This window comes from Haliotis cracherodii, unplaced genomic scaffold (genome assembly GCF_022045235.1).
Source record: "Haliotis cracherodii isolate W230 unplaced genomic scaffold, xgHalCrac1.p SCAF_8, whole genome shotgun sequence".
In the NCBI taxonomy this organism is placed as follows: Eukaryota; Metazoa; Mollusca; class Gastropoda; order Lepetellida; family Haliotidae; genus Haliotis; species Haliotis cracherodii.
Window position 1 is genome coordinate 11535054 of NW_027266341.1, and position 24623 is coordinate 11559676.

General features: G+C 39.1%; 1 protein-coding gene across 1 annotated transcript in view; it reads left to right on the forward strand.

The window, feature by feature from the left end:
- LOC139450797 (uncharacterized) overlaps nt 1–24623 on the forward strand; it is a 31665-nt gene that overhangs the window by 2499 nt on the left and 4543 nt on the right. The window contains exons 2-7 of the mRNA XM_071232638.1: nt 7519–8796; nt 9513–9608; nt 9990–10103; nt 12902–13015; nt 16838–16951; nt 23041–23154. Coding sequence (XP_071088739.1) covers nt 7530–8796; nt 9513–9608; nt 9990–10103; nt 12902–13015; nt 16838–16951; nt 23041–23154 — 1819 coding nt within the window. The 5' untranslated portion in view covers nt 7519–7529. The remainder of the gene's footprint in view (nt 1–7518; nt 8797–9512; nt 9609–9989; nt 10104–12901; nt 13016–16837; nt 16952–23040; nt 23155–24623) is intronic.

The window sequence follows — 24623 nt, forward strand, 5'->3', positions numbered from 1 at the left end:
AAATCCTGCGCAAGTAAGTTTTAGAAAGCTTTCGACTTATGATAACATTTTTGCGATGCAAATGTTGATGCAAATCCTGAAAATATTAAAAATGAAATTATATTCGGTTTTTAAAGATTTTACTGAAGCATTTGATAAAGTATGGAGATTTGGTCTATGGCATTAACTTAAAAAAACTCTTGGGATAGAAGGAATGTTTTTCACACCCTGGTTAAGAAAATCTAACACAACATTAAATCTAAAATTAGCATTAATAATCAGTTCTCTGACGGTTTCATTTGACATGATGGTGTACGACAGGGTGACAGCGTTTCCCCTCTCCTATCTTCATTTGATCTTGAACAAATGTAATGTAATGGTGTGAACATTAAAAATCTGATCGAAACTAACCTAACTATTTTTTCCAGCTCTTAATACTGCTATCTGCTGATGATACCGTTATAATAAGTCATAATCCTAAAGACCTACAAAAATTGGTAAATGAGTTTTCCGACTACTGATATTTATGGAAATTACATCTTAATCTTACAAAACAAAAGTTGCGTTCTCTTTGGTGGCGGACCTGCATATATTTATGTTTCACTATTGGGTCCTACCCTGTCGTCATCGTACATTCATATAACTACCTTGGCCTAAAACTACACAGGAACAGACGATGTATACAAGCAGTAAAATCTGTGTCTGAAAACGCAACTAAGGCCATGTACAGCCCCTTTTAGTTACTTTGCTATTTGATCTCATCTGCATTTTTTGCAGTAGTCGCCCCCATACTGTTATATGGTGTCGAGATCTGGGGATACGAGAATATAACTACTTTAGAAAGGGTTCATCTAAAATTCCTTAAATTAGCTACTCGACGGAAAAACACAACTCCGGAGTGTATGTTGTATGGCGAATTGGGCAGGGAACCACTTAGTATTTAAGTTTATAAACGTCTTATTTCGTCTTGATATAAGCTTACGTCTACAGAAGTGTATCATAAACCGTCCCAAATACTTTACAAATACATATATTCTAATCACATTGAAGTTGAAAATGCCCTATGGTTAAAATTTATTGACAATATATGAGATAACTATCATACCCAAACCCACTGGTATGTTCCACGCCATGGCTGGCCTCAACGGTTGAAAAAATATATAGATCTCAATTCCTTCAGAACTGGAAATCCACTGCTGTATCAAGCTCCAAAGGGAGCACACAGTGAAAGAGGAAATTCTGGCAGAGATTATGATAGTCAATACAGAATTAGAAGAAATTATAAAGCATAAAACAAAAGGGTTAATGGTACGGACAAAGGCACAGTGGATTGAACAAGGGGCAAGGTGAGGTGAAATGGGGTTAAACGTCGCCTCCAAGATTATTGCACTTATATAGCGACGTGCATGCACGTGTGTTTCTGTGTGTGTGGCTGCTTGTACTATTCCGGACTGATGCCGATTTATAGTGCTAGCCCACTGAGATACCATGTCGCAGTTTAACATGAATACCCCATTCAGACACAGTATACTGACTCCGAGACGACCAGTCCTTGTTTTATCCCCTTTATGTTAAGCGCCAGACAGGGTAACAACAAGTACCGTCTTTTGGTATGGCGCTGCCAGGGGTCGAACCCCGGACCTTCCGCTCTCCTGGCGGACGCTCTACCACTAGGCAGTAGGCGTAGGCGGTAGCAAGGGAAAAAACAACCAAAAGAATTCTTAAGTTTTGAATCAAGAAACTATCTTAAATAAATCCATAAATAGAATAAAACACGAAGATGGCAGAAAGATTAATAACAAGATGATAAACTAAAAGAAGTTAAAATCTATTATTCGACACTATACTCAAAACTATTAATTTTCAAAAATATATGTGAGAGAAATAATCGTTATGCCAAATGGGAGTACGAACGTGGACACAATATTGAAGAACAAGAGGATCAATTCTATCCCGTTCAGGTGCACGAACGTAACTAAACTACAATGGTTCCAGTCCCAGGTGCAAATACTTAGAAAACACCCACATCGAGCGTATAAATGACAGAGGTATACTAGCACAATATATATTGCATAGCGAGAACATAAAAAAGGAAATACCAGTATGTTCATAAAGAATCGTTTGTAAAAGGGATACGTTTCATCAATGATCTTCCAGATAATATCGGACAATTATGTCATTCGAAACCTTTTAAATCGTTTTCAATTTAACAACTATTTTTTTAACTTACACAGGTATTCAACTCGCTGTTAACAACAAAAGGACTATAAGGAATCTTAAGATGAGAACATTCACTTAAATGCTCAATGACGTACATACAGGAATATGTCAGTTGGCAAACCTTTTACCCTACACACAGTTCATATTTTAAATGAATCCCTCCACTCCCACATTAGCATCATCAAAACCTCTAGCCTCTAAATGCGACTAGAGAATAAACAAACTCTGGCAAAATTAGAATCTCTTTATGTAAATGACCAGCTTTTAGACCTTCAACTTGAATTTACTTATTGCAGGCACGCATTTTGACAAGACATTACCGTTATAATTAGTGGATGAGAAATGCTATAAAAGCCTTTTCACACAGAATGACGGAGATGACGATTATGTTGGCTGTGATCTCAAACATATCTACAAAGACCAATTTCACAGAGCATTTTAATGATAAAATGTAGCTGTAATTGTAAATATGACGTTTTAGGGATTTATCGAGATAAAAGTGAAAATGGATATATTTGTAAAGAGAAAGGGGTTCTAACTGACAAGAGTAAATACATTCAGTCTAACCGAATAGACGATGATAAAATACACATGAACTATCTTTGAAACTAAGCTGTCACTATTTTCAATACTTCACGCTTGAAACTCTGTGGTTGTGAGGAGTGGTTATGAGGAGTGGTTGCGACAATTCCGCTTATCTGGAACTTCGGATAAATCGATAGATAACGAGATTGATCCATCATCCGCACAAAGTATTTATACCGCAATTATTATACCACAAGTATACACTTGTCAATAAAGATACTGTCATATTTCTATATATCACGAACATATAAAACACGTGTTGCAGCGGGGGAGTCCATTGCTTGACTGTTGCCAATATTTTGTTCCTTAAAAACTATGTTTATTAATTGATATAATGGTAATATTTGATTAATGTATGTCCATGTGTCGGTTTGTTTGTTTGTTTGCTTGTTGTTTAACGCCGCATTCAGCAATATTCCAGCTATATGAAGGCGGTCTGTAAAATAATTGAGTCTGGACCAGACAATCCAGTGATTGACATCATGAGCATCGATATACGCAATTGGGATACGATGACATGTATCAACCAAGTCAGCGAGCCTGACCACCCGATCCCGTTAGTCGCCTTTTACGACAAGCATTGTCACCTTTTACGGCAAGCATGGGTTGCTGAAGACCTATTCTACCCCGAAATCTTCACGGGTCTCATGTGTCGGTTCCCAGGCAATAAGTGTTTTCATGGGATTGGGTGTGTGAGTTTTGAAGATTGTTTGTACTGAGTACTGACCAGTGTACTGACCAGTGTCAGTACGAGTGTATGGGCCTGAGTATTGATCAGCGGGCAGGCACAAACACTGACTGACATGTTTAATGATACATGTTCTGACAAGTGTACTGACACATGTACTGACAGGTGTACTGATATGTACTGACACGTGTACTGTCTGTGTGTGTGCATGTACATATCTGAGCTGAGACGCCGCACCAGTAAGTGTCAGTGCAACTCATCCCTTGAAACTCCAATTGTTTCTGTGATGTTGAAGTACTTTGTAATCAATCTACAAACGCGCGTTCACTTTTTAATGTTCGACAAGTACCATCACGTCTGAAACGCCTGTAAAGCCCTTAAGCATCTTAAAGTCTTATAATCGACCCGTTCACAGTGTGATGCACAGTTCTCATGTACTTGCATTCTTGACAGTATTTGTGTGTTGACAACATGTGGATAAAACATCATGTTCATGTCAGTGAGCTCAAATTTCAGCAAATGAATGCAAATAAACAAACGTACATTTTCATGGATAACAACTTCTGGTTTATTACAGTTAGTGACGTTTCGATGTACTTTCGATACTTACACCGTTGTCCAGCTGCAGTGATAAGGGTGTAAGGATATACATCGAAACGTCGCCATATGCAATAAACCAGAAACTTCTATCAATACATTTATACGTTTCCTGATTCACTCACCAAATTCTATCATGACTATCTATGTATGCCGATCAATTTCTAACGTTTAACTTTGCCCGATGACCACCAGGTTACAACATAGTTAAACACTGGAAGCAACTCATGTCGTGCCGCAACCAATAGGCTGCATGTGGGACTCTTGGGTTCCTTTGTCATGAAACGTCTTTGTCTTGTAGTTTATGAGTATCAGCAACAATACCGGATACATGGAATAAACGTGCTTATCTTACCTTGAATATGGACGTCTCATTCTGACTGGCTAAGAACCGTTCTATTATTTTCAATGAACCTCGCTAACATGTAAGGTATATTTTGTGTGTTCAGTTGTCGAATTGCCGAACTGTTGGCATTACATTTGCAACATATGAACAGCAATTTAATTTCTCTTAACAATTATGTAAGACTCCAGCCTCCGAATATTTACGATATCTGCTGTAAATGCCTAACTGTGGTATTCGTACCGATTCTTACCAAAGCTTGCATGCATAAGACGTGTCTGCAATATAGATAGGTGTGCGGTAAGAACAAAATTCGTTGTCAACCGGTCCCTCGGGGTCAGAGAATATAAACTGACTTAGAGGGTACATCAACCCATGTTCCCCTCGAGACCGCTGGACAACGTATAATGTACACCGTTGAAGCACTTCCGCGAAGTAGTTCACTGAACCTGGCTACACATAAAATCCTGTATATAAATTTGATATATGTTATTGGAGAAAAATATTGGTGGTCTGATATTCAACAAACGGTGCGTCAAAACGCAGCCATTGTCGATTTGCAATGTCTTAAACGGCATTGTTTTCACACTTGTAAAAAATGCCATGGAGGAAAACAGTGAAGCAAAATGCACGTGGGTCAGGGAAATTTGACAACAAATCGCTACATGAATCAAATTATTCAACCTCACCTTCTTCCAATCATTGACTGCCAGAGGGAGCTGTTTCAACAGGACAACACTCAACCGCACACAACTCGTGCCACGGCAGACTACCTTCATAATGCCTACATGAACGCTTTGCCCTGGCCGTCGAGATCTCCAGATCTCAACCCAATAGAACACCTCTGGGATGAACTCGATCGACGTGTACGTCAACGTCAGAACACGCCGCAGACAATCCCACAACTGGCCAACGCATTACAAGCAGAATGGCGCAGAATTCCGCAGGACAGAATTCGTACACTTATCCAGTCAGTGCCGATGAGATGCAGAGCCGGGATTTTGCTGCCCAGGGCGCTCACACGAGATACTGAGTTCAGCGCAACCTTGTGGCCTTATGCGACATGACAATGAACAGTTTTCAATGCCTTTGTACAACGACAACATGTGTCTGTCGAGCTCCAAAATTTCATATTTGTATCTATGATATGAACTTAAATGTATCGACTTTATTAGGTACAAATGCGATAAAACATGTTTCTTTACTTCACCTACTCATCCAACACATATTTAGATCACCTTATGGCAAAAGGTGCATGTTACACAACGTTACAGCTTGCGAGTCTCTCTATGTGCACCGCTATTTTCTGCTGGAAGGATCTTTAACAACTGAGGGAAAATCCGCAGTTTAACATGAATACCGGTATACGCAGTCGATCAGTCCTTGTTTTAGCCACTTAATGCCGAGCACCAGGCAGAGTAACAACACGTACCATATTTTAACGTCTTTTGGTGTGACGCGGCCGAGAATTGAATCCCGGACCTTCCGATCACGGGGCGGACGCTCTACCGCTAGCCCTAGGAGGCGGTCCGAGTTTTCTTACGAATTTGCACGGCCCTCCCTTCAAATAGTGCAACACCTGCATCCCAAGTTCTTGGAACATTCTGAACTCTGCCTGGGTCCAAAATCATCAGTGACAAAACTGATTTTGACTTACACAATATGTCCCAGTGTTTTTCAAGTGAAGAATTGACTTGCCTCTGCATGTGTTTGTGACAGGTGCCACCGATGGGTCAGGATACACTAACCATTTCTCGAACGCCTGGTGTCATCACTATTTGATAGGGATTTATACACACATACGTATGATACAGTCGACCCTGCTGGTCTTTTAGTAGAGATTTCTTATAATTATGTAAATGTTTTGGTAACTTTATTTACAAGTCCCAATGATATTGTTAAGTAATGGAAATTCACTGTTGAAAGATTGTTATAGAAGAGGGCAGGTTCCCCAAATGTGGTCTAGATCTATCATTAATGCTATGATTGATTTTTTTATTTCCGTAAAGCTGATGTTAGAGGTTTCTTATAGCGCAGTGATTTGAGTAAAAGAGGCAAAATGAGTCCAAACATGATTTAAACAAATATTTCGCATGATCATGATTATGTTATGAGTTTTGTCGCTCATTACTTACACTGAAAGAGCGTTGGACAAATTTCATGTTGCTCATAATAAATTTGCCCCATGATGCACCTTGAATCGTGAAAGTGAGAAAATACAATTCACGAGTTTCAGTAAATAATCCATAATGATAAAAAGTGTCAGTCAACAGTGATGGGAAGAGTTGATATTCTGAAACATAATAGTCAGAAATATTCTTATTGTGCATCACGGATTGCAACTGGTCGAGTGTGGACCAGAGATGATCAACCATCCATACAACAAGGCATTTTTACATACAGTCAGTATGTAACAGCGCCTGACGACCGACTTCCTTATCGAATATTACGACAGACATGTTCCATTGGATGGATATTCTCCCCCGGCATCCCCAGACTTCACATCCCATTTTTATACTGGCTGGGACTGCTAATGGGACTGATCTATTGAAATGGGGTTAGAGGAAGATATAGTCCTCAATCTTGCCTAGAACGCATTCGACAACGACGTTTGTCGGACAAGATGTGTATGGTTTCTAGTTTCTTGGTCCATCAGATAAGCTATTTTTGTGTTTTTAAAGAATTGAAAAAAGCAGCGTTAAAAACAACGCACTTTCTCACTCACATTTAAAATGAAACAAAGAATAAACTTGATCAATACATTGACTTAACTTCCTACATATTCTTTAACAACAAATTACATAAGGGAACCCATGCTTGTCATAAATTGGAGGCGACAAAAAACGATACTCGAAAGCTGGTTGGGACTTGACTTGACGTGTTCTGGATTCCAATGACGTGGGTAGTAGTCCAATATATATGTCTGACAATGAATGACACATTTACGGTATTATTTTGGGTCTATACATTCTAATAATTTCAACGATGAAAGCTGACTCATATCCATACATAACTGTGTTGCTCATGCATCAAATGTTAACGTTTGTCTTAATTGGTCGAATCGTTTCACTTTTAAGAAAATTCCGTTTTACACTCTTGTCTGCAGGTGCTTCAGCCATGCCAAAGGGGCGACGATTCGTTGCAGCGTACTTTGAACAACCATACAATTCTGCAAGCCTTCCAAACATGTTCTTTGTGATTCTATCTGAGGTGAATACCACTGTTCACGTTGAGAGTGGATTCGGTATTTCGGAAGATTTACACATCCAAGGCATGGTGGACTACAAGTACAAAGTTGATGAAAGTTTTTATTACCAAGCCAACCTTCAGGTGACTGACATGTCATTCTACTTTACATCCACTGAGGAAATAACCTTGTTCTGTTACCACGTACTTGCTAATAAAGGAGAAGGATACCTTGCCTTGCCGATTGAGACTTTATCCACGGAGTACATTGTAGTGACACACATCGATGCTCACAAGAGTGAAAGTGCTGAGACTTCACTTCCCTACACAAAGAACACACAGACTGCTTTCCTCATCATCGCTACGGAGGACAATACCCAGGTGAACATCAGTCTGAAGATACAAGGACCCCTTATGGCAAGTGGATGTGGCAATGGGACATTCTTCAATGGGGAAAGCAGAACATTTACACTCAACAAGTATCAGACAGTTGGCGCCTACTGTGCCGAGGACATTACTGGAACACTGATTACCAGTGACAAACCCGTGGCTGTGATTAGTGGGCATAACATGAAGTTTACTCCTGGCGTTAAAGATGGCATGCAAGAAATGTTGCTGCCTGTGAAATCATTTGGAAGAAGTTTTTACTTGCCAGAACCGCCATCTACTACTGGTGGGGCAATATACAGAGTTGTGGGATCAACAGCGTCGACCTCGGTACGCTCCCCGTACGTTAGTGGTATATCCTTCTCCCTTGGTGCACGGGAGTCTCATGACATTACTGTTGACTCTACCACAGGCCCAGTGTACCTTGAGGCCGATAAACCTGTCCTCGTTGTGCAGATGACTATAGAGAAACCTTCTCTGGCAATCGTTCCACCGACTAGTTTATACTCCAGCTCTTATGACATTGGAAAGCCTGTTCTTCATGCGACAGTTGACCTGAAGAAGGTGCTCATAACAGTCATTGTTCCCACTGACAAGGTTCTCGGAATACGACCACAAATATTTCCCCAATTCAAAGTAATTAAAGGCAGCTGTTTCTCTGAAGCATCAGTGGAGTTGACATCACCAGGATTCTACCGCCTGACCCACGAAGATGATGTTCCCTTTGGCGCTATGATGTACGTCTTTCCGTTTGTCGACAGTCAGTGTGTGTTTACGCATCCGGCCGGACTGAATCTGACAAGTGATGTCGGTAAGTACATGTACAAGTAACAGAAACTTGAAGCCCACGTATAGCGTGTGAATGTGCATAGGTTTAGAACATGTTTATCGGGTGATATTACAATTAACGAATTATAGGTTTTCGAATGATGTTACAATACAAACACAACATAGGTTGTCATACCAATTGCCGTCATATAGCTGGGATATTGCTGAGAGCGGCGTTAAACAACAAGCAAACAAACAACTCATACTAAGTGACCTATAATGGCTAATATCAGTTTATGTTATGTATGATTTACCATATTTTCTGACACTAAACTCTAAAATATATATCAAAATTGATCGTGTTTAACATAATTATTGTTTTCAGTTTTAACAAAATCAGTAAATGCGCAATCGTGTGATTTCGTGGATTTCTGGTTCGTCTCGTGATTGTCTAGGTTGTTTACATGCCTCCGTCGTATGACAGGGGTACTGCTTTGCGGTATCAGACAACAAGTTTGCGGGTAATACCGGTGGAGCAGGTCATGGGTGTCTTTTTCGCGAACACCTGGTGTCACCAATGATTTTCCAACAATTGAATTGATTTGTCAAACAATTTTCCCGCTATTTTGTCTTTCACGCCTTTGTTTCGTCGCATGATAGAAACTAGCTATTCTCTGGCGTTGATGTAGTATATATATATTATAGGTATAAGGGGCCATGTATAGATGTATGTTTAATGTTATATTCTTTGGTTACAAGATAAATCCACGTGTCCCGCCTCGACAGTGTGTTCGGATGGTACTCCATATCCTTGCTCGTGTTCTTCAGGATACTTTGAATACCAGTGTAATGACAGTAAGTGTTTTCACTTCCACACTGAGGATGTATTTAGTTTTCTATTCAACTATCAGGAGGTAATATTACAACATCAAATCTAGAGATGACACTATTAACCTTGGGATGTCCAGATTGAACTCCAATAATTTGACAGTTACTGATCAGTTAATACTTACTAAACCCAACACAGTGTGAGACAAGTGTAATACTACGTCACGTGCTGTGTAATGTGTTCACGGTAAAAGGGATCGTTTGTGCTTCTTGGTGTGATATAATATTTACCATTGTCAATTTTACGAAATATATCCCTGGTGCCCACTTGATATCATCAAGTCATGTTCGTGTTTGTACATAGTTGTGTATTTCTGGTACTGATGCAATTGTTTTCCTTGTTTCAAGCTTCAGGCTGCTGCGCCGTGGACCCGTGCCAGTACTCCAGTGCCTGTACGAACCTGACAAACCTCTACCAATGTGACTGTGTCACTGGATCGGGAGGAGCGCATTGTGAGTTTGGTGAGTACCTGGTGTCTATGATACAAAGTCATTGAGGATGCACGCCGGTCTGTATCAAGAGTATATAACATTACCATACTTCCATTTCAGAATGGTGAGATCTGATTGGTCCACGTGATCATGATAAAATCCTGTGTAACCCGCCTTGAAGAGTAATACATTTTTCAGCGGGGGAATATATCTCTTAACACCCGCCACGAACAACAATGGCTGCAAGAGGATTTCTGAGAGACAGAATATAAGCCTTATACCCCACGTCAAAACAACAAGCCGCACGCCCTCCCCGAGTCAATGGAAGTTACGTGCCAAAGCACAAGTTGACCTCAGCTCAATCGAACAGCTGTTTTCTATCAATTTTGAATTAGTGTTTATTCTTTTACATTAAAACATTAATGTCACATTACAACATGTCGTTAAGATAAATTCGTTGAAGCAGGATCACTCGGGGTACATGTGTTGTTTTGCGCCCCACGTCAGGTTCATCGCCTCCGGCTAGTGGTATAAAACCTAACGCGGGACGCCAAAAACCACATGTACCCCTCGTGATCCTGCTACAACTTAATTGATATTGTCTATGATGGGATTTCTTTCTATTTAATTAATCTGTCGAATTGAAAACTGAGGCATCGTTTCATATAGAGAAAAGTCCATCAATAAATTTCACCTTGATCTGTAAAGAACCTCTCCACTGAAGCCGATGGGTTGATGGAGCTAATATGTGACACTTATGGCCCAAAATGCGTTGAAAAGATTCCAATTTTTGGGATATATATTAATAAATCGTTTGTAATCACTTAAAGATCAAAACTACATCCTTTGCAGGTTTGGTTTATCAAATATGATCCCATAGAAAATTAACAATGGACAAATTGCAAGAAATACCTAAAATTACACGTTCTTTAAGATATCTAAATATATTTATGAAAAACAAATCCATATTGCGAACATGAGATACAGTCTGTTTACAATGGGATTTTTTGAATATGGATGTCAGAACATACGCTCGTTTGCAAATAATAGGAAAAACCTTTTGGGCATATGTTCTCTTAGCATGGGCAAAATTTTAAAATTGTGTAATGTACATTGACAAATGTGATTTAGTATCCGAATGTCTATAGTGAAATGATCAAATTAAACTGAGATGTAAATTTGATAAACATTTGTATTCTCAGAAAATAAGAAATATTGATGATATACCGAAAGAACAAGACGAATATCTATTGTTTATGGGTAAAAAGAAAACATATAGAACGAAGGCTAACTTTTAGCAATACAATGGCCTGTTGAGATGTGTGAATAAAATAGGTAATACCAGTACCCCCAGAAAGGAATTCGAACGGGTCCGCTGAAATCATAATGTTTTGTCTTGACGGAAAATGAAAATGGTTGTAAAACGTTTTGTGATAAATTCATTGAAAACACAGACAATGCATAGCAGGCCAAAATGTGACGAAAAATGGGATTATGTATTAGGAACACAGTTTACAAAGCAAGGATGGAATGACTGACACTTGCTAACATTTGAATGTACAAAAATAACAAATTAAGGTGCTTTCCGTTGAGAATATAATGGAGAATTATTGCAACAAATATATATCTGAAAATGATGAAACGAAAAACAGATGATTCTTGTGGTTTTTGTCACCCTTCTTTTGAAATAATACAACATTTGTTTTATATTATTTATGTATTATTGTCATATAAATACATCTACAATAAAACGTCCTATATAAATAACAATATTACAGAACGTTTTATACGTATTCAGGATACCATCAATAAAGATAATATACTTAATATGATAATAATTGAAACCAGTTTTGTATGTACTCGTGTAAGGTGAAAGGGCGCCATGCAAACGTGAACGCCTACATCATATGAACTTGGATGTAATGCTTATGGATCCTGTAAATGGGGTAGAATAAGAAGATATGGGAAACGGGTGCCACTCCTGGGATGGGATACCCACACCTTTTCGGGAACACTTTGCATCATCACTCTTTGTTGCTAGATCATAAACACATGCTCATGATATAGTTCGAAAAATCAATCGACTCTGCTTTTGGAGATGTCTTGTGAATATGGAAAGAGTTTGGTCACTGTTAATTACTTATGTCACCTTTCCAGTCGTCTAAGGCGCCGCGATTCGCTATGCAGAGTTGCGTCCCTTGGGCACGCCAGAAACCTATGATTGTGGGTTCGAATCCCCGTTCGCCCCGATTATGTTTCTAGGTTTGTCAGCACAATACCCGTGCTCGTGGGTTTCACCGAGGTGGTAAACAACTGAGACCTGCATCACTTAGGGCTTTCCTCCCACATAAAGCTGACACGCCGTGATATAACTGGAATACTGTTAAAAGCGGCGTTAAACCCAACTCACTCACTCACTCACTCACCAGTAAATACTTCAGTTTTCGTACTCACTCACTCACTTATGTCTCCTTTCCAGGATTTATAGTTCGTGACTGAGTGAGTTAGAAGACAAATATATATATGTAATCATACAATGTAGCGCATGTCCATATTACATTGTTATTAGTAATATGTTATATATCTATTCATATATGAATATGTAATACTCACTATGTTTGGCTATTGAGTGTCTGTTTTTAATGTATGTACATATTTGGAAATTAACATTAAAATATATAAACAGAATATTGATGCGACCATAAACAATGCGTTGATACATACATGTTTCATATATAAACTACATATAATACTATGTAAACAGGCCAACGCCGTGCCATGTACTGATTGTCATTTCGTTGACTGCATACACTGTTGTACCCTTACAGATATTGTCGATAACTGCCTCAACAATACATGTATAAACGGCAGATGTGTTGACCACCTGGAGTCGTACAGCTGCAACTGCACTGCTGGATACACAGGGGCGTACTGTCAGTTAGGTAAGTAGCGTTATCTTCAATAACCTTCATATGATGATACATGAATGGGTGTGTATTAATATGTCTTCAGTTAGAATCCACTGGTCGTGGGATTGTATCCCTGATTTAGGCTGATAATCCTAATACTTGGTTTGTCAACATAATGCCCGACTTCATGAGTCTCAACAAAGTGAAGGTATTGTTGTTAAAACTCACTCGAAGTTAAAATGTATTTGTCTATTATTGCCGGTAGTCACTTTTGAATAATGCTACGCACGAGTATTGGTTATAAAATACGATGAGTTAGTGGTTGAAGATTTAACATCATATTGGCAGTATTTCAGTCATATAGTTACGAGAACGGAGACCCGTGAAGATCCGGGGTAGAACAGGTCTTCAGCAACCCCTGCTTGTCTTAATAGGTGACTATGCTTGTCGTAAGAGGCGACTAACGGGATAGGGTGGTCAGATTCGCTAACTTGGTTGATGCATGTCATCGTATCCCAATTATCAATCACTGGATAGTCGGGTCCAGACTCGATTTATATACAGACCGCCGTCATATCGCTGGAATATTGCTGAGTGCGGCGTTAAACAACAAACAATCTAAATATATTTTAAGTAAGTTAAAATTTGATCTCCGCTTACTCGGATAAAAAGATCAATGCGACATTAAGATTTCTAACTTTGTAGTTTAAACAAATGACTTTCGAGTAAAAAGTCCACAAATTCAAACACAAACTTCTTGACGGGGACATCTAGGCAGGTGATACCAGACATGGGCTATACACATTGCACCCATGTCGGGAATCGATCCCGGGTCTTAGGCGTGACGAGCGAACGCTTTAACCACCAGTCTATCCGACCGCCCCTTGTTTATTTGGAAGAAAGAACTGTTGTCGTGTAACAAATAGTGTAGCCTGTAAGAAGTTTGTTTATTCCTCCTTGTGTGTCCCACATCTTTTGCATGAGATCCTGCAGGTATGTTTTTAATTAATGGTTTAAACTGGCAATGTGGCATGGATTGTGGGGATATTGATAGGTTACAAAATGCAGAGCTACTGTTTCTAAAATATTCAAAGTATGTGTAGCAATACATTTGGGACACAAAATCAACGATAAGAACTGACTTTCAGTTTTAGCTTGAAATTGTACGAATTTTCTTCATGTTGTTTCTCGATGTACAGTGAGGTTTGCCAAACAGTTTCAGAGCGCGGAAAAAGTGTACATATAGTGAAGGAAAGTATATAAAGAGTAAAGTATAAAGATGGGAAAATATGTTTAGTGTTACAGTGCCATGGTTCAAATGCTATTATCAGCATCTCCTTAATTTCTTTCCTATATCTAAACCCTTGTTGTTTCACTCCGTATATTCGCCAACAAAACTTCGCGTTTCATTTTACCATGGTATAAATGGAGATAATAATGTGACTGTGAGCTGGGTACAAAATGGTATTTGGCACCAAACGCCCCGTACCGAATGCACATTAAAAACAAAATTAACCGGATAAGCTTTTTGTTTTCATTAATAATATTTATCTTCTGTCGATACGTTTAGTTCATCTCTTTTCTACATCAATACCTTGTTACCAGAGCTCATTGCATTGGTAAACATGTTGTACATTCTGTAATTGGCACAACATATTCATGAGGACATAATGTGCTGAGCGTTCTACGTAGTTACGTATTTGTGTTGCATAACTCTTTTCTATTGATGCTGCTATATGTGACAGCATAAATTGATAAGTATTTGTCTGATGTTATTTACTTTCCTGTTCTTTGTGGATAGCAGACAAATTTCGAATATGGCGTTGAAACAATTCACTCCTGTCATAATACATCTCCGGGCGTTATTTTGTGCTGACAGACATCTACGTTTGCTCATTACCGCCGTTTTAATAAGGGTTTGGACGTTTTTCAGTATTCAAAGTTCGTTATGCTTTGTATCACCAGCACTCATCAATTATATAAGATGTCGATTTTATTGCAAGCCTACATGTTGATAATTGAGCTCACCTGTACAGTCGCTATTTCCATCCTCATGTAATACCAAGACAATGAAATACTTACAAAGGAAGGCTTATAACTGATTTATAACAAAGTCTGCATTTTGGAGGGACTTACATGTGAGATAAAACATATGAATTCCGTCTATACAATTCAACCAAAATATGGATCAAAACTGTGAAAGTCAATCGCGCTGACAGATGATTATGATGGGCAACTGGAAGCCAGGACTAAAATTACCACTGATTGGTTATAGGCAATGGACAATGAGCAAACGGGAGGCTGGGGGATAATTAGCACTGATTGGAAATAGGCAATGGACAATGAGCAAACGGGAGGCTGGGGGATAATTAGCACTGATATGTAATAGAATGGAAATAACAATGGACAAATGAAGGCAGCTCCGTAACTAACTCTGATTAAAGCTTAAAGCAATAAATCCCAAGCACTGGGCAGATAGGTTCCCTGGTCACGGTTGATGGACGTCTTGTAGTTTTCTTTGTCCCCAGTTGTTGGTAGACAAGGACTACCGTGAACCGTGACAGTGAAAGACCGCTTTTACTGTGAAGTTTTGGCTTCCATTAAAATTTGTCTGTTGGGAAGCTCCTCAAAGCGCCAATTATCTGTTGGCTTCCCTGGTTTAAAGACTTCATTTCTGACAGTTGCCATACTTATACTGCCTCTATTTATCCCCAATGAAAAGTCCTTGTCGGCAGTGACAAATAAAGGTTTCTTTGTCTTTGCAGATCATGTTTTCCTATTCTTAATAAAAGTAACATCTTATTTGACAACAAGTGGGACTTTTGACTGATTTTGTTTCGCTTGCTAACTTCTCCTTGCCCATCTCTTTTCTGATTATGAAATAACGGTAGTTGATAGGACGAGCAACGTTTCCCTTGTACAATGATATATAATAACCAGTCGAGATAGGCTATTAAGCTAAGCAAATACACTGGGCATATATTATTCCCTGGAATCCCTTTGCTGGAAATACTTAGCGAAAACTTGTATATACTTGATATAACGCAATACCGACACGAGTGTCAAGGCTTTGAAACAATTAACTTAAAGTAGTTTTTTGTCGAAAGGAAGAATGACACAAAATGACATATGAAATATTTGCTTATGAATCCCAAGGACAACGGTCTACAACCCATGCCAGCATAAAAAGGAAATTGAGTTCTAGCGAATTCAAACTGACTACGCATAATAATACACGTCCTTAGGTTGAGAAATGTCAGTTGCCATTCTATGAATTCTATATAACGTTACTAGAACCTGAGTCGTAATGGTGCATTGTAGGAATATTACTCATTTAAGATCAGTCAGTGATGTCTCAACTTAATTCTATGAAAGCCACGATAACCAGTGTCTTTGCGTAAATGAAATTAGTGAGAGATATGATCACAAAACTTCAGAAAAAAATAGATATAATACTATAATTTCACTAATTGTGTGTTATTAAGTTCATGGTTATTTGAATGAAGATATCACCTTCCAATCATTATGCATAAGTTGCCCATGTTGAGTTACGTCAGTAAACCATGCTAGTGTTCGACGGTCGTTGGGAGTAAAATCTCCGGTTCAACTTAAGTAGGATCCTTATTTTGTTAATAACTTACTCATATGGGAAGTTGTAAATCTGTACAACCTGAGTCGTTTTGAATTAAGTCAGTCTTATTTCCCATATGTATGCTCCACACGTTCTGAAACCTTTCACTATTTATCTCAGGAACTGAACAATACAGTCTTTTTAACTACTCTTTTGACAGCCTAAATCATGGTGTTGAAAATATTGGAAATGATGATTGACCAATGTGAAGTTCTTCATTGTAGACATCGATGACTGTTCCGGGAGCCCCTGTCAGAATAACGGCACGTGTGTTGACGCCATCAACTCCTATACCTGCACGTGCGTTGCTGGATACACGGGGGAAGAATGTCAAACAAGTAAGCTTTGTTATTAATATCAGCCTAAAAATATTTTAAAAAACTGTTGAATGCTTCATGATATATTTCGTCTACAAGTGATATTAACATGTATAAATTATATGACCAGTACTGGACAGGTATATGACCTATATTTGAACTGTGTATGTCAAATGAATGCGTGAGTGAGTAACTATTGCTCAATGACGCCTCAGCAATCTTGCAGCTATTCGTGGCGAGAAAAATATATTATTGTTCTGAGCTGTAATTTGTAAGAATGATGTCAAGTGTCATTAAAATAGCCAGTCCAATAATACAGTAAATTTTAAAACTGATTTTCAAAACTAAAATCTAAATTTTATTGTACAGGTATATTTCTCTCAAATACACCTGCTATCGACGATGTATTCCAGTCGACGGTTGTGTACCATGTAGCCGGGTGATGCCTACAAATGTTTGCACATCGTGAGTGAGTGAGTTGGGTTTAATGCCGCTTTTATCAGTATTCCAGTTACATCACAGCGTGTCAGCTGAATGTGGGAGGAAAGCCCGAAGTGATGCAGGTCTCAGACGTTTACCACTTCGGTGAAACCCAAGAGCACGGGTATTGTGCTGACAAACCTAGAAAGATAATCGGGGCGAACCCCGGATTCGAACCCACAATCATAGGTTTCTGGCGTGTTCAAGGGACGCAACTCTGCACATCGAATCGCGGTGCCTTAGACGACTGGGTCACCCGTGCCCCCTGTTTGCACGTCGGTTTTTCGATTCATACCTCAATGAACCGAAACAAATAAACGGTCAGTCCATCCTTATGATAAAATAAAAACAAAACAGTTCATGTCATGTTCTTCGTCTTGGATCCCATGAAAGCCAAACGACTGAAGGAAGGACTAACTACGTTTTACCAGCATGGTTTGTGTTACCGTCAACAGCCAAGCGCTGAGATGACCACACAATATAACATCATAACATTACGTCAGATCCGGGGTACAGGACTGACCACAGGAACTACCCAGAGCTGAGGAAAACCCCAACTATCAATGGAGTATGCACAAACACAACACCTTTATCAAACACAATGATATCAATCAAGGCTAACAAATATGACAAGTGGGTAAACATCCCAGGCGTAGGAGTTCATACTGTGGCATGACTCTGTCAGGTGATTGTTTAATTTCACGGTTTGTAACGTAACACAAAGTTCGTAGGATGTGTCAATTAAGGCGACAGAAAGAGATGAACAAAATTTATCATCCAAAACTGGCTCCCACAGGAGATATCGCTCGGATGAGATCAAGCGATATCTACACTGTAGATATCGCTGCAATGAAATTACATCACAATGCTTTGCAGACCATTGTGATGTCACTGGTTACCATGACATCACAATCAAATGACATCATTAATGGCTCTGCTACTGAAGCTGTAAGCAGTACTCTTTACACTGAAGACACTGCTTATAATTGTCTACAAACTGAAAAAGTTGGAAGAATGATGTTGGATGATAAATAAAATCTCACCCTCGTGTCTTTTGACATCAAATATATCCACACTCGTTGATAAAAGTGGCAAAAATCCTCGGCAAGCCTCGGAATTTTTCCACTTTTATCAACTCGTGTTGATATATTTGATATCAAAAGACACTCTGGTGAGATTCTCTATGTAACTGTCAGGAAACAGAACAAATAGGTAAGGTAGAAGGTGGCTGTTTCAATGACATAGTTAGGAACCGCCAGATTCAAACATTAGTCTTTTGAGAACTTGAAACTATAGTTGGAGATATGCGATATAGAAAAGATACCTTAAGACATGAAATTTGTGGAACTGAGATTGTGCGATTCTGGTGTTTGTGCAGTGTGTGTGGAAGACGTTGGTATTGTTTTGTTCTTGATATAATTGATACCGAAAATAGCGTTAAAACGTCACTAGGCCTGCGAACTTCATGATGATACCGGTGAGCATGAAGGGGGTTTTGTATGGAGGTGAGATATTTTTCAACTGCAGCTATAAAACCAGATATTTTTTTATTTAAAACTATGGGCCTGATTTTCGTCATTGGAACTTCTTGAACAATCGTCTGCTTCTAGTTGTTGTTGCTGTGACTGGGTTCCGGACATTTCTTCTCTGCAATCTTGTTATCATTTTGGTTGTCTCACCTTCCTGGGTCCTGACGAACGAATCTGGTTCGCTCTCAAACTTCTGCCAAATAACGTAGAGACTACATTTCGTGATAATTCGTCACGATCCTCATCTTTCTGTGCCTTCTCTGGAATGTGTAAACAAAACAGGAGTGTTGGTATTCAACTGGCGTACTGATTTTCAGGAACGATCATCGTCGAATATATCTGATTCAGTTGAGCATTTTCCAATTTTGTTCCCAAGTCCAGTTTCAACTGAGATAATCTGGCCCTGCTCCTGAGTGTGGAGTCGTCAAGGAAACCAGTATTATTATTGACAGACTCATATCTTCCATTCTTGGATTCGATGAAGTGTTTCTTAGTGCAGTTTTTACGTTCTTGATGGGATCTCTCTGCAGCTCCATTTGATGCTGGGAGATATGGCCGCGTAAGCATGTGCTGCTAATTCCCAATTCCCATGTGTTCTGCGTCCAATTCTTCTGAGACATAGTCTCTGTACTTCTATGGTATAATCACACGTACATGCCAGTGTAAACAACCTTCGCCAACAGAAAGCTCAGTTCTTCGCCGGAAGAATGGTTGAAGATTTTCATCTGCTACATGATGTGACAATCCGTTTGTTGTCAGGTCCAGTGCTTTGGACAATTTTCTTCTGCCAATACGGATAGGTTGTTCGTGTTGGTGAAGTAGTTAATGTCTGCCTCAAGCGATTTCTCGCCTTTTGTGCTGGGTTAGATGGATAAGGCTTCCGCACAAGCATGATTTCCTGATTTCTGGTACCTGCTTTCATACTGGTTGCCATTTGGACTACTGCCCATTTCTGTAATCATGTGGCAGCTGGTGTAGTTATTCCGGTCTTCGGCCCTAGTAGTGTTGTGAGAGGCTTGTGATCTGTTATCAACATGAAGTTTCGTCCATGTATGTAGTTGTGAAACTTCTGATTGTCAAATATGATAGACAGGGCTTCTTTTTCTGCCGTGCAAAGTTCTGTTCACTGGCAGTCAGTGTTCAAGGTAATGCTTCAACATTGACGTGACATTGATTTTTGGCTGGATATGAAAGTTGTAATGACGTTGAAATGTCGACGTTGAAGGAACATCAGATATCACCTTTTGACACAATGTTGTTCTTCAATAGAGACATGACATTGATTTTTGGGTGGATTTGAAAGCTGTAATGTTGACGTTCAATAGACATCAGATATCAATGATGAATTGTGGCAGGGCTTTGGTTGAATATTGGTTGCATTTTTACATACAGCTCCTTACATCCTAGAAGGCGCTGACTAAACTCCCGTGTTCCAATTTCCCGTCACAGTTAATTTGGGTGAATGCTGCACTTTGAGAGAGTCCAATGTCACTATTGGTCTGTCACAGGGTACCCACAGGGTTATTTTCATCCACTTTGCGGAGTCTCCAGCCCTTAGTATTTTCAATTTTCGCGAAATCACGAGATCTCGATGACAAGACAGATGACAATGTTCTTAATACTTTATACTAAAATTACAACCTTTGACTGACACCTAAACATGAAACAATCAATGGAAAACTACATGCCAAAGTGTCCCTCAACTGAATTAGTGCAATCCATGGCACACTCATATTAAGGGAAACAATCTGTGAGCACCATCCTAAAATTGGCACATCCATCATTTGGCATAACTTAGTCTCTTAGAACATGCCTTGAACGGTCTCCTGATATCGAATATTTAATGTCAGTTCTGAACACATCGACTTAAGAATCTGGAGCTTCCCACAACATGATGTTTACAGCATAAAAGCAGCGTTATCTCCCTTGATTCATCTGACATCTGCTGTCCTTGTCTTGTCGCCTAACTAAGCAAATGTTATTAACATATAAATATACCTAATGTTGTTGCAAGAATCACGTCATACACAGTTTATTTCCATTTTTCGTTTGCACAAAAGATGTAGCGTTGAGCATTATTGCAGTATTAACGCTGTATCGTTGGGAACTAATTAAGACGGCAGCTGATGATGAGGTTCAGAAAGCTGCAAATGGAAACAAATCCTTGTAACGTATACAACTATCCAAATTGTATTAATTAACACTTCCTTCAATCACATGCTATGTTTCAGAACGTCTGTAAATAGAAACATTCCAAATGTAAAGAAACAACTCACATCTGTACCTACAACCATAATGATGAATTAACAGCATGAAAGTGTTATCGAAATTTAACTTGGAGAATACAGCATAACTGCGGTACCTAACGCAACAACAGTTGTCAAACTGCAACGCAGGACAGCGCAGACATGAACACCGAGTCCCATATCGCACTGAGCTGGTGTGTATGCAAACTACACTAAATAAACCACCAACTTATATGTATTCAAACTGAACGATGTAGGCATCCTGTGCTAATGAACTACAATCGGGCCGGGTAACTAGTCCATATATTGTAGTCGGCGGTTACGATAAGCATCTATACTAGGGACATATTCTTCCTTGGAATCCCTATGCTGGAACTTCTCGACATATGTACTTGTATATAATGCTATTGTGCAATATACTAAATGTCTATCAAGGTTTTGAGAACTATAGACTGAATTAAAGTCGACATTTTGCGTAGAAAGGTAGAATGTTGATGTTGAAGGACATATTAATTATTGGCTAATTAGCTCTAAATACTTAGGTTTGCTACCGGGCATAAGATGCAAATTAAGCTATAGCGAATTCAGACTATCACCCCCATAATAATACGCGTCCCAAAGTTGAGAAACGTTGGTCGCCATTCTTTGAAATCAATATAATGGTACTAGAACCTGCGCCGAAATGGTGCATTGCAGGAAAAAAAGAAAATTCAGCAATAAGTAAGTTATGTCTCAACTTAATTCTCTGAATCCCATGCGTAAATGTGAAATATTACCAAAAGACTTCTAAAAATATAAGATGTAATACTATAAATGAACTAGTTGTGCGTTATCACAAGAACTATTGTGATATCAATTCATGAAAACCAAACAATTAAAACATCAAATATGAAAACAGAACAAAATACTTGTGTTTGGCAAAATATTGGCACAGATTATTCAGTATTGGTGGTGGTAGCCTGGGTGAGATACTTATCACAAATAATATCCCATCGCCATTATGATACACCCGAGCAGCTCAAAACCCAGGGGAGATAACCCACAATGGTAACCATCGATGAGCAACTCCCCTCCATGCCCCTGTCGAAAAGCCGTCGAAGCAACCTTGCAAATAAAACATCTGAGCGACGAAATCGAACACCTGAGCAGCTCAGAACCCAGAGGAGATAACCCACGAGGGTAACCATCGATGAGCAACTTCCCACCCCCATCCCCCTGTCGGCAAGCCGTCGGAACATCCCCTCCAGCAGGCCGCTGGACCAACCCCAAACCATAGCCATAAACACATAGCAAAGGGATGCTTGTTAGGGTAACTCATCGGGTGGGGGTGTAGCTCGCTTTAGAAGTTAGACAGGAAAGGACAACTCGTGCCGATGACCTGATTTACCTATCCAAATGTTTTAGAGTTATCTCCCTTTAAGTTGCTTGTAATTGCCAGTAATAATGATTTTTATCTCAAATGCTTTCAATAAAATATCTTTTTCAGTGAGTATCTGGGATTAGAATATCACCTTCCACACACATGTACATTTTCCGTGTGGAATTGCGTCACTGAACCGTGCTAGTGTCCGATGGTCGTTAGTAGTATAATCTCCGATTCATCATGACTATATGATTATTTCTGCCGATACCATGTTTAATTTGGTGTCTTTATAGAAGTTGTAAACCTCTACGAACTGGGTTGTGTTAATAGAAGTCCTATTTCGCCACTGAATGCCGTAAAACGCTCTGAAACCTCTAACTATTTATCTCAGGAACTGAAGAATACTGTCTCTTTAACTCCTCTTGATTGCAAGACCATGGTGTTGGAAGTATTGGCAATTCTGTTTGACGAATCTGAAGTTCTTAATTGTAGATTTCGATTCCTGTTCCGGGAGCCCCTGTCAGAATAACGGCACGTGTGTTGACACCGTCAACGCCTATACCTGCGCGTGCGTTACTGGATACACGGGGGAAGAATGTCAGACAAGTAAGCTTTACATATAATATCAGCCTAAAAATACAAAAACAAAAAAGTTTAAATGCTTAATGAAATATTTCTTCTTTAAGTAATATCAACATGTATAAGTTAGATGACCAGTAATGACCAGGTATATGGACAATGTGAGTTGTGTCAACTGAGTTAACTTCGTATAATGTATATTATTGTTCTATCCTGTAATTTGTTAGAATAATCTGAATGTTATTGATATATATAAATATCGTGATTAGGTAGATGCAGGATTAAAAAGTGATCCATGGTTTGAGCAGTGTGAAAACAGCGCCCTTCAGCAAAATGTGCTAATAGTGAGTGACTCAAACACACACCCAAAGTTCATAGAACGTTAATATCAATCCATTTTCAGCATCAGCCCAACGCCAGCTTTACTAATCAAAGGAGACAAATATGACGAGATTGATTTATATTCAAAGCGTAGGAATTCATACTTAGACGTGACATCTATCAGGTGACTGTTTAATTTAACAAGGAGTAACGTCAAACAAAGTTCATGAGATCTGTCAATGAAGGCAAGAGGAGAAAAGAACTGCAACTCTTTCGAATCAGAGGCGTGATTTATTTGATTTCCATTCCTTGGGAAAGGAATGGAATAACGTGTGACAAGTTCAACTAATCAGAATGCAGGAATGACAACGAACACTACGAAAATATAATTATTTTGTTTTTTAAAATGTCATATCATGTGCTGAACAGAATTGTAATAACTTTAATGATCACATGCTTATAATCTTATAGGAATGATTCATATAAACATATTGATTTTCATATTCATGATGGGGATAGAGTTATGTAATTTACGTATGTATTTTAGGGGAGTTATTACGCGAGTTTGTTTGGAGATGGTAAATATTCTTGTACTAGGAATACATACGCTCTTCAAAAAAGAAAAGAAACGCACAGGTAGTACATAGTTCTTTGAACCTGAAAATCCAGGATATAAATTGGATATAAATTTATGTTATTGGAACATATTGGAAGCCTTATATTCGACAAACGGTTCGACAAAACGCAGTAATTGTCGATTTGCAATGTCTTAAACGGCATTGCTTTCACACTTGTTAAAAAATGTCATGGAGGAAAACAGTAAAGCAAAATGCACGTGCAAGTTATGGCATTCGTAACTGGCGATAGTGGCTATAAAAAGGCAAGCATAAGCCAATAATTTGTCATTCAATTGTCAACATTTTTCAAGTTTGTAAATGCCGAGACTCAGCGCTGCCGATCGGAACATCGCCATATGACGTATCCAAAGAGGGGAATCGGTCAATTCAACGTCTTCCACAGCACCATTTGCCCCCTTTGTGACCTATACACACAGTTCAATTCCAATGCAGACCGTCCAAGAACCTGCCGACCAAGAGTTACCACCCCTGCACAGGATTGCTACATTCGACTGTTCCACCTACGTCATCGCAATGCCACGGCTACGGATACTGCAC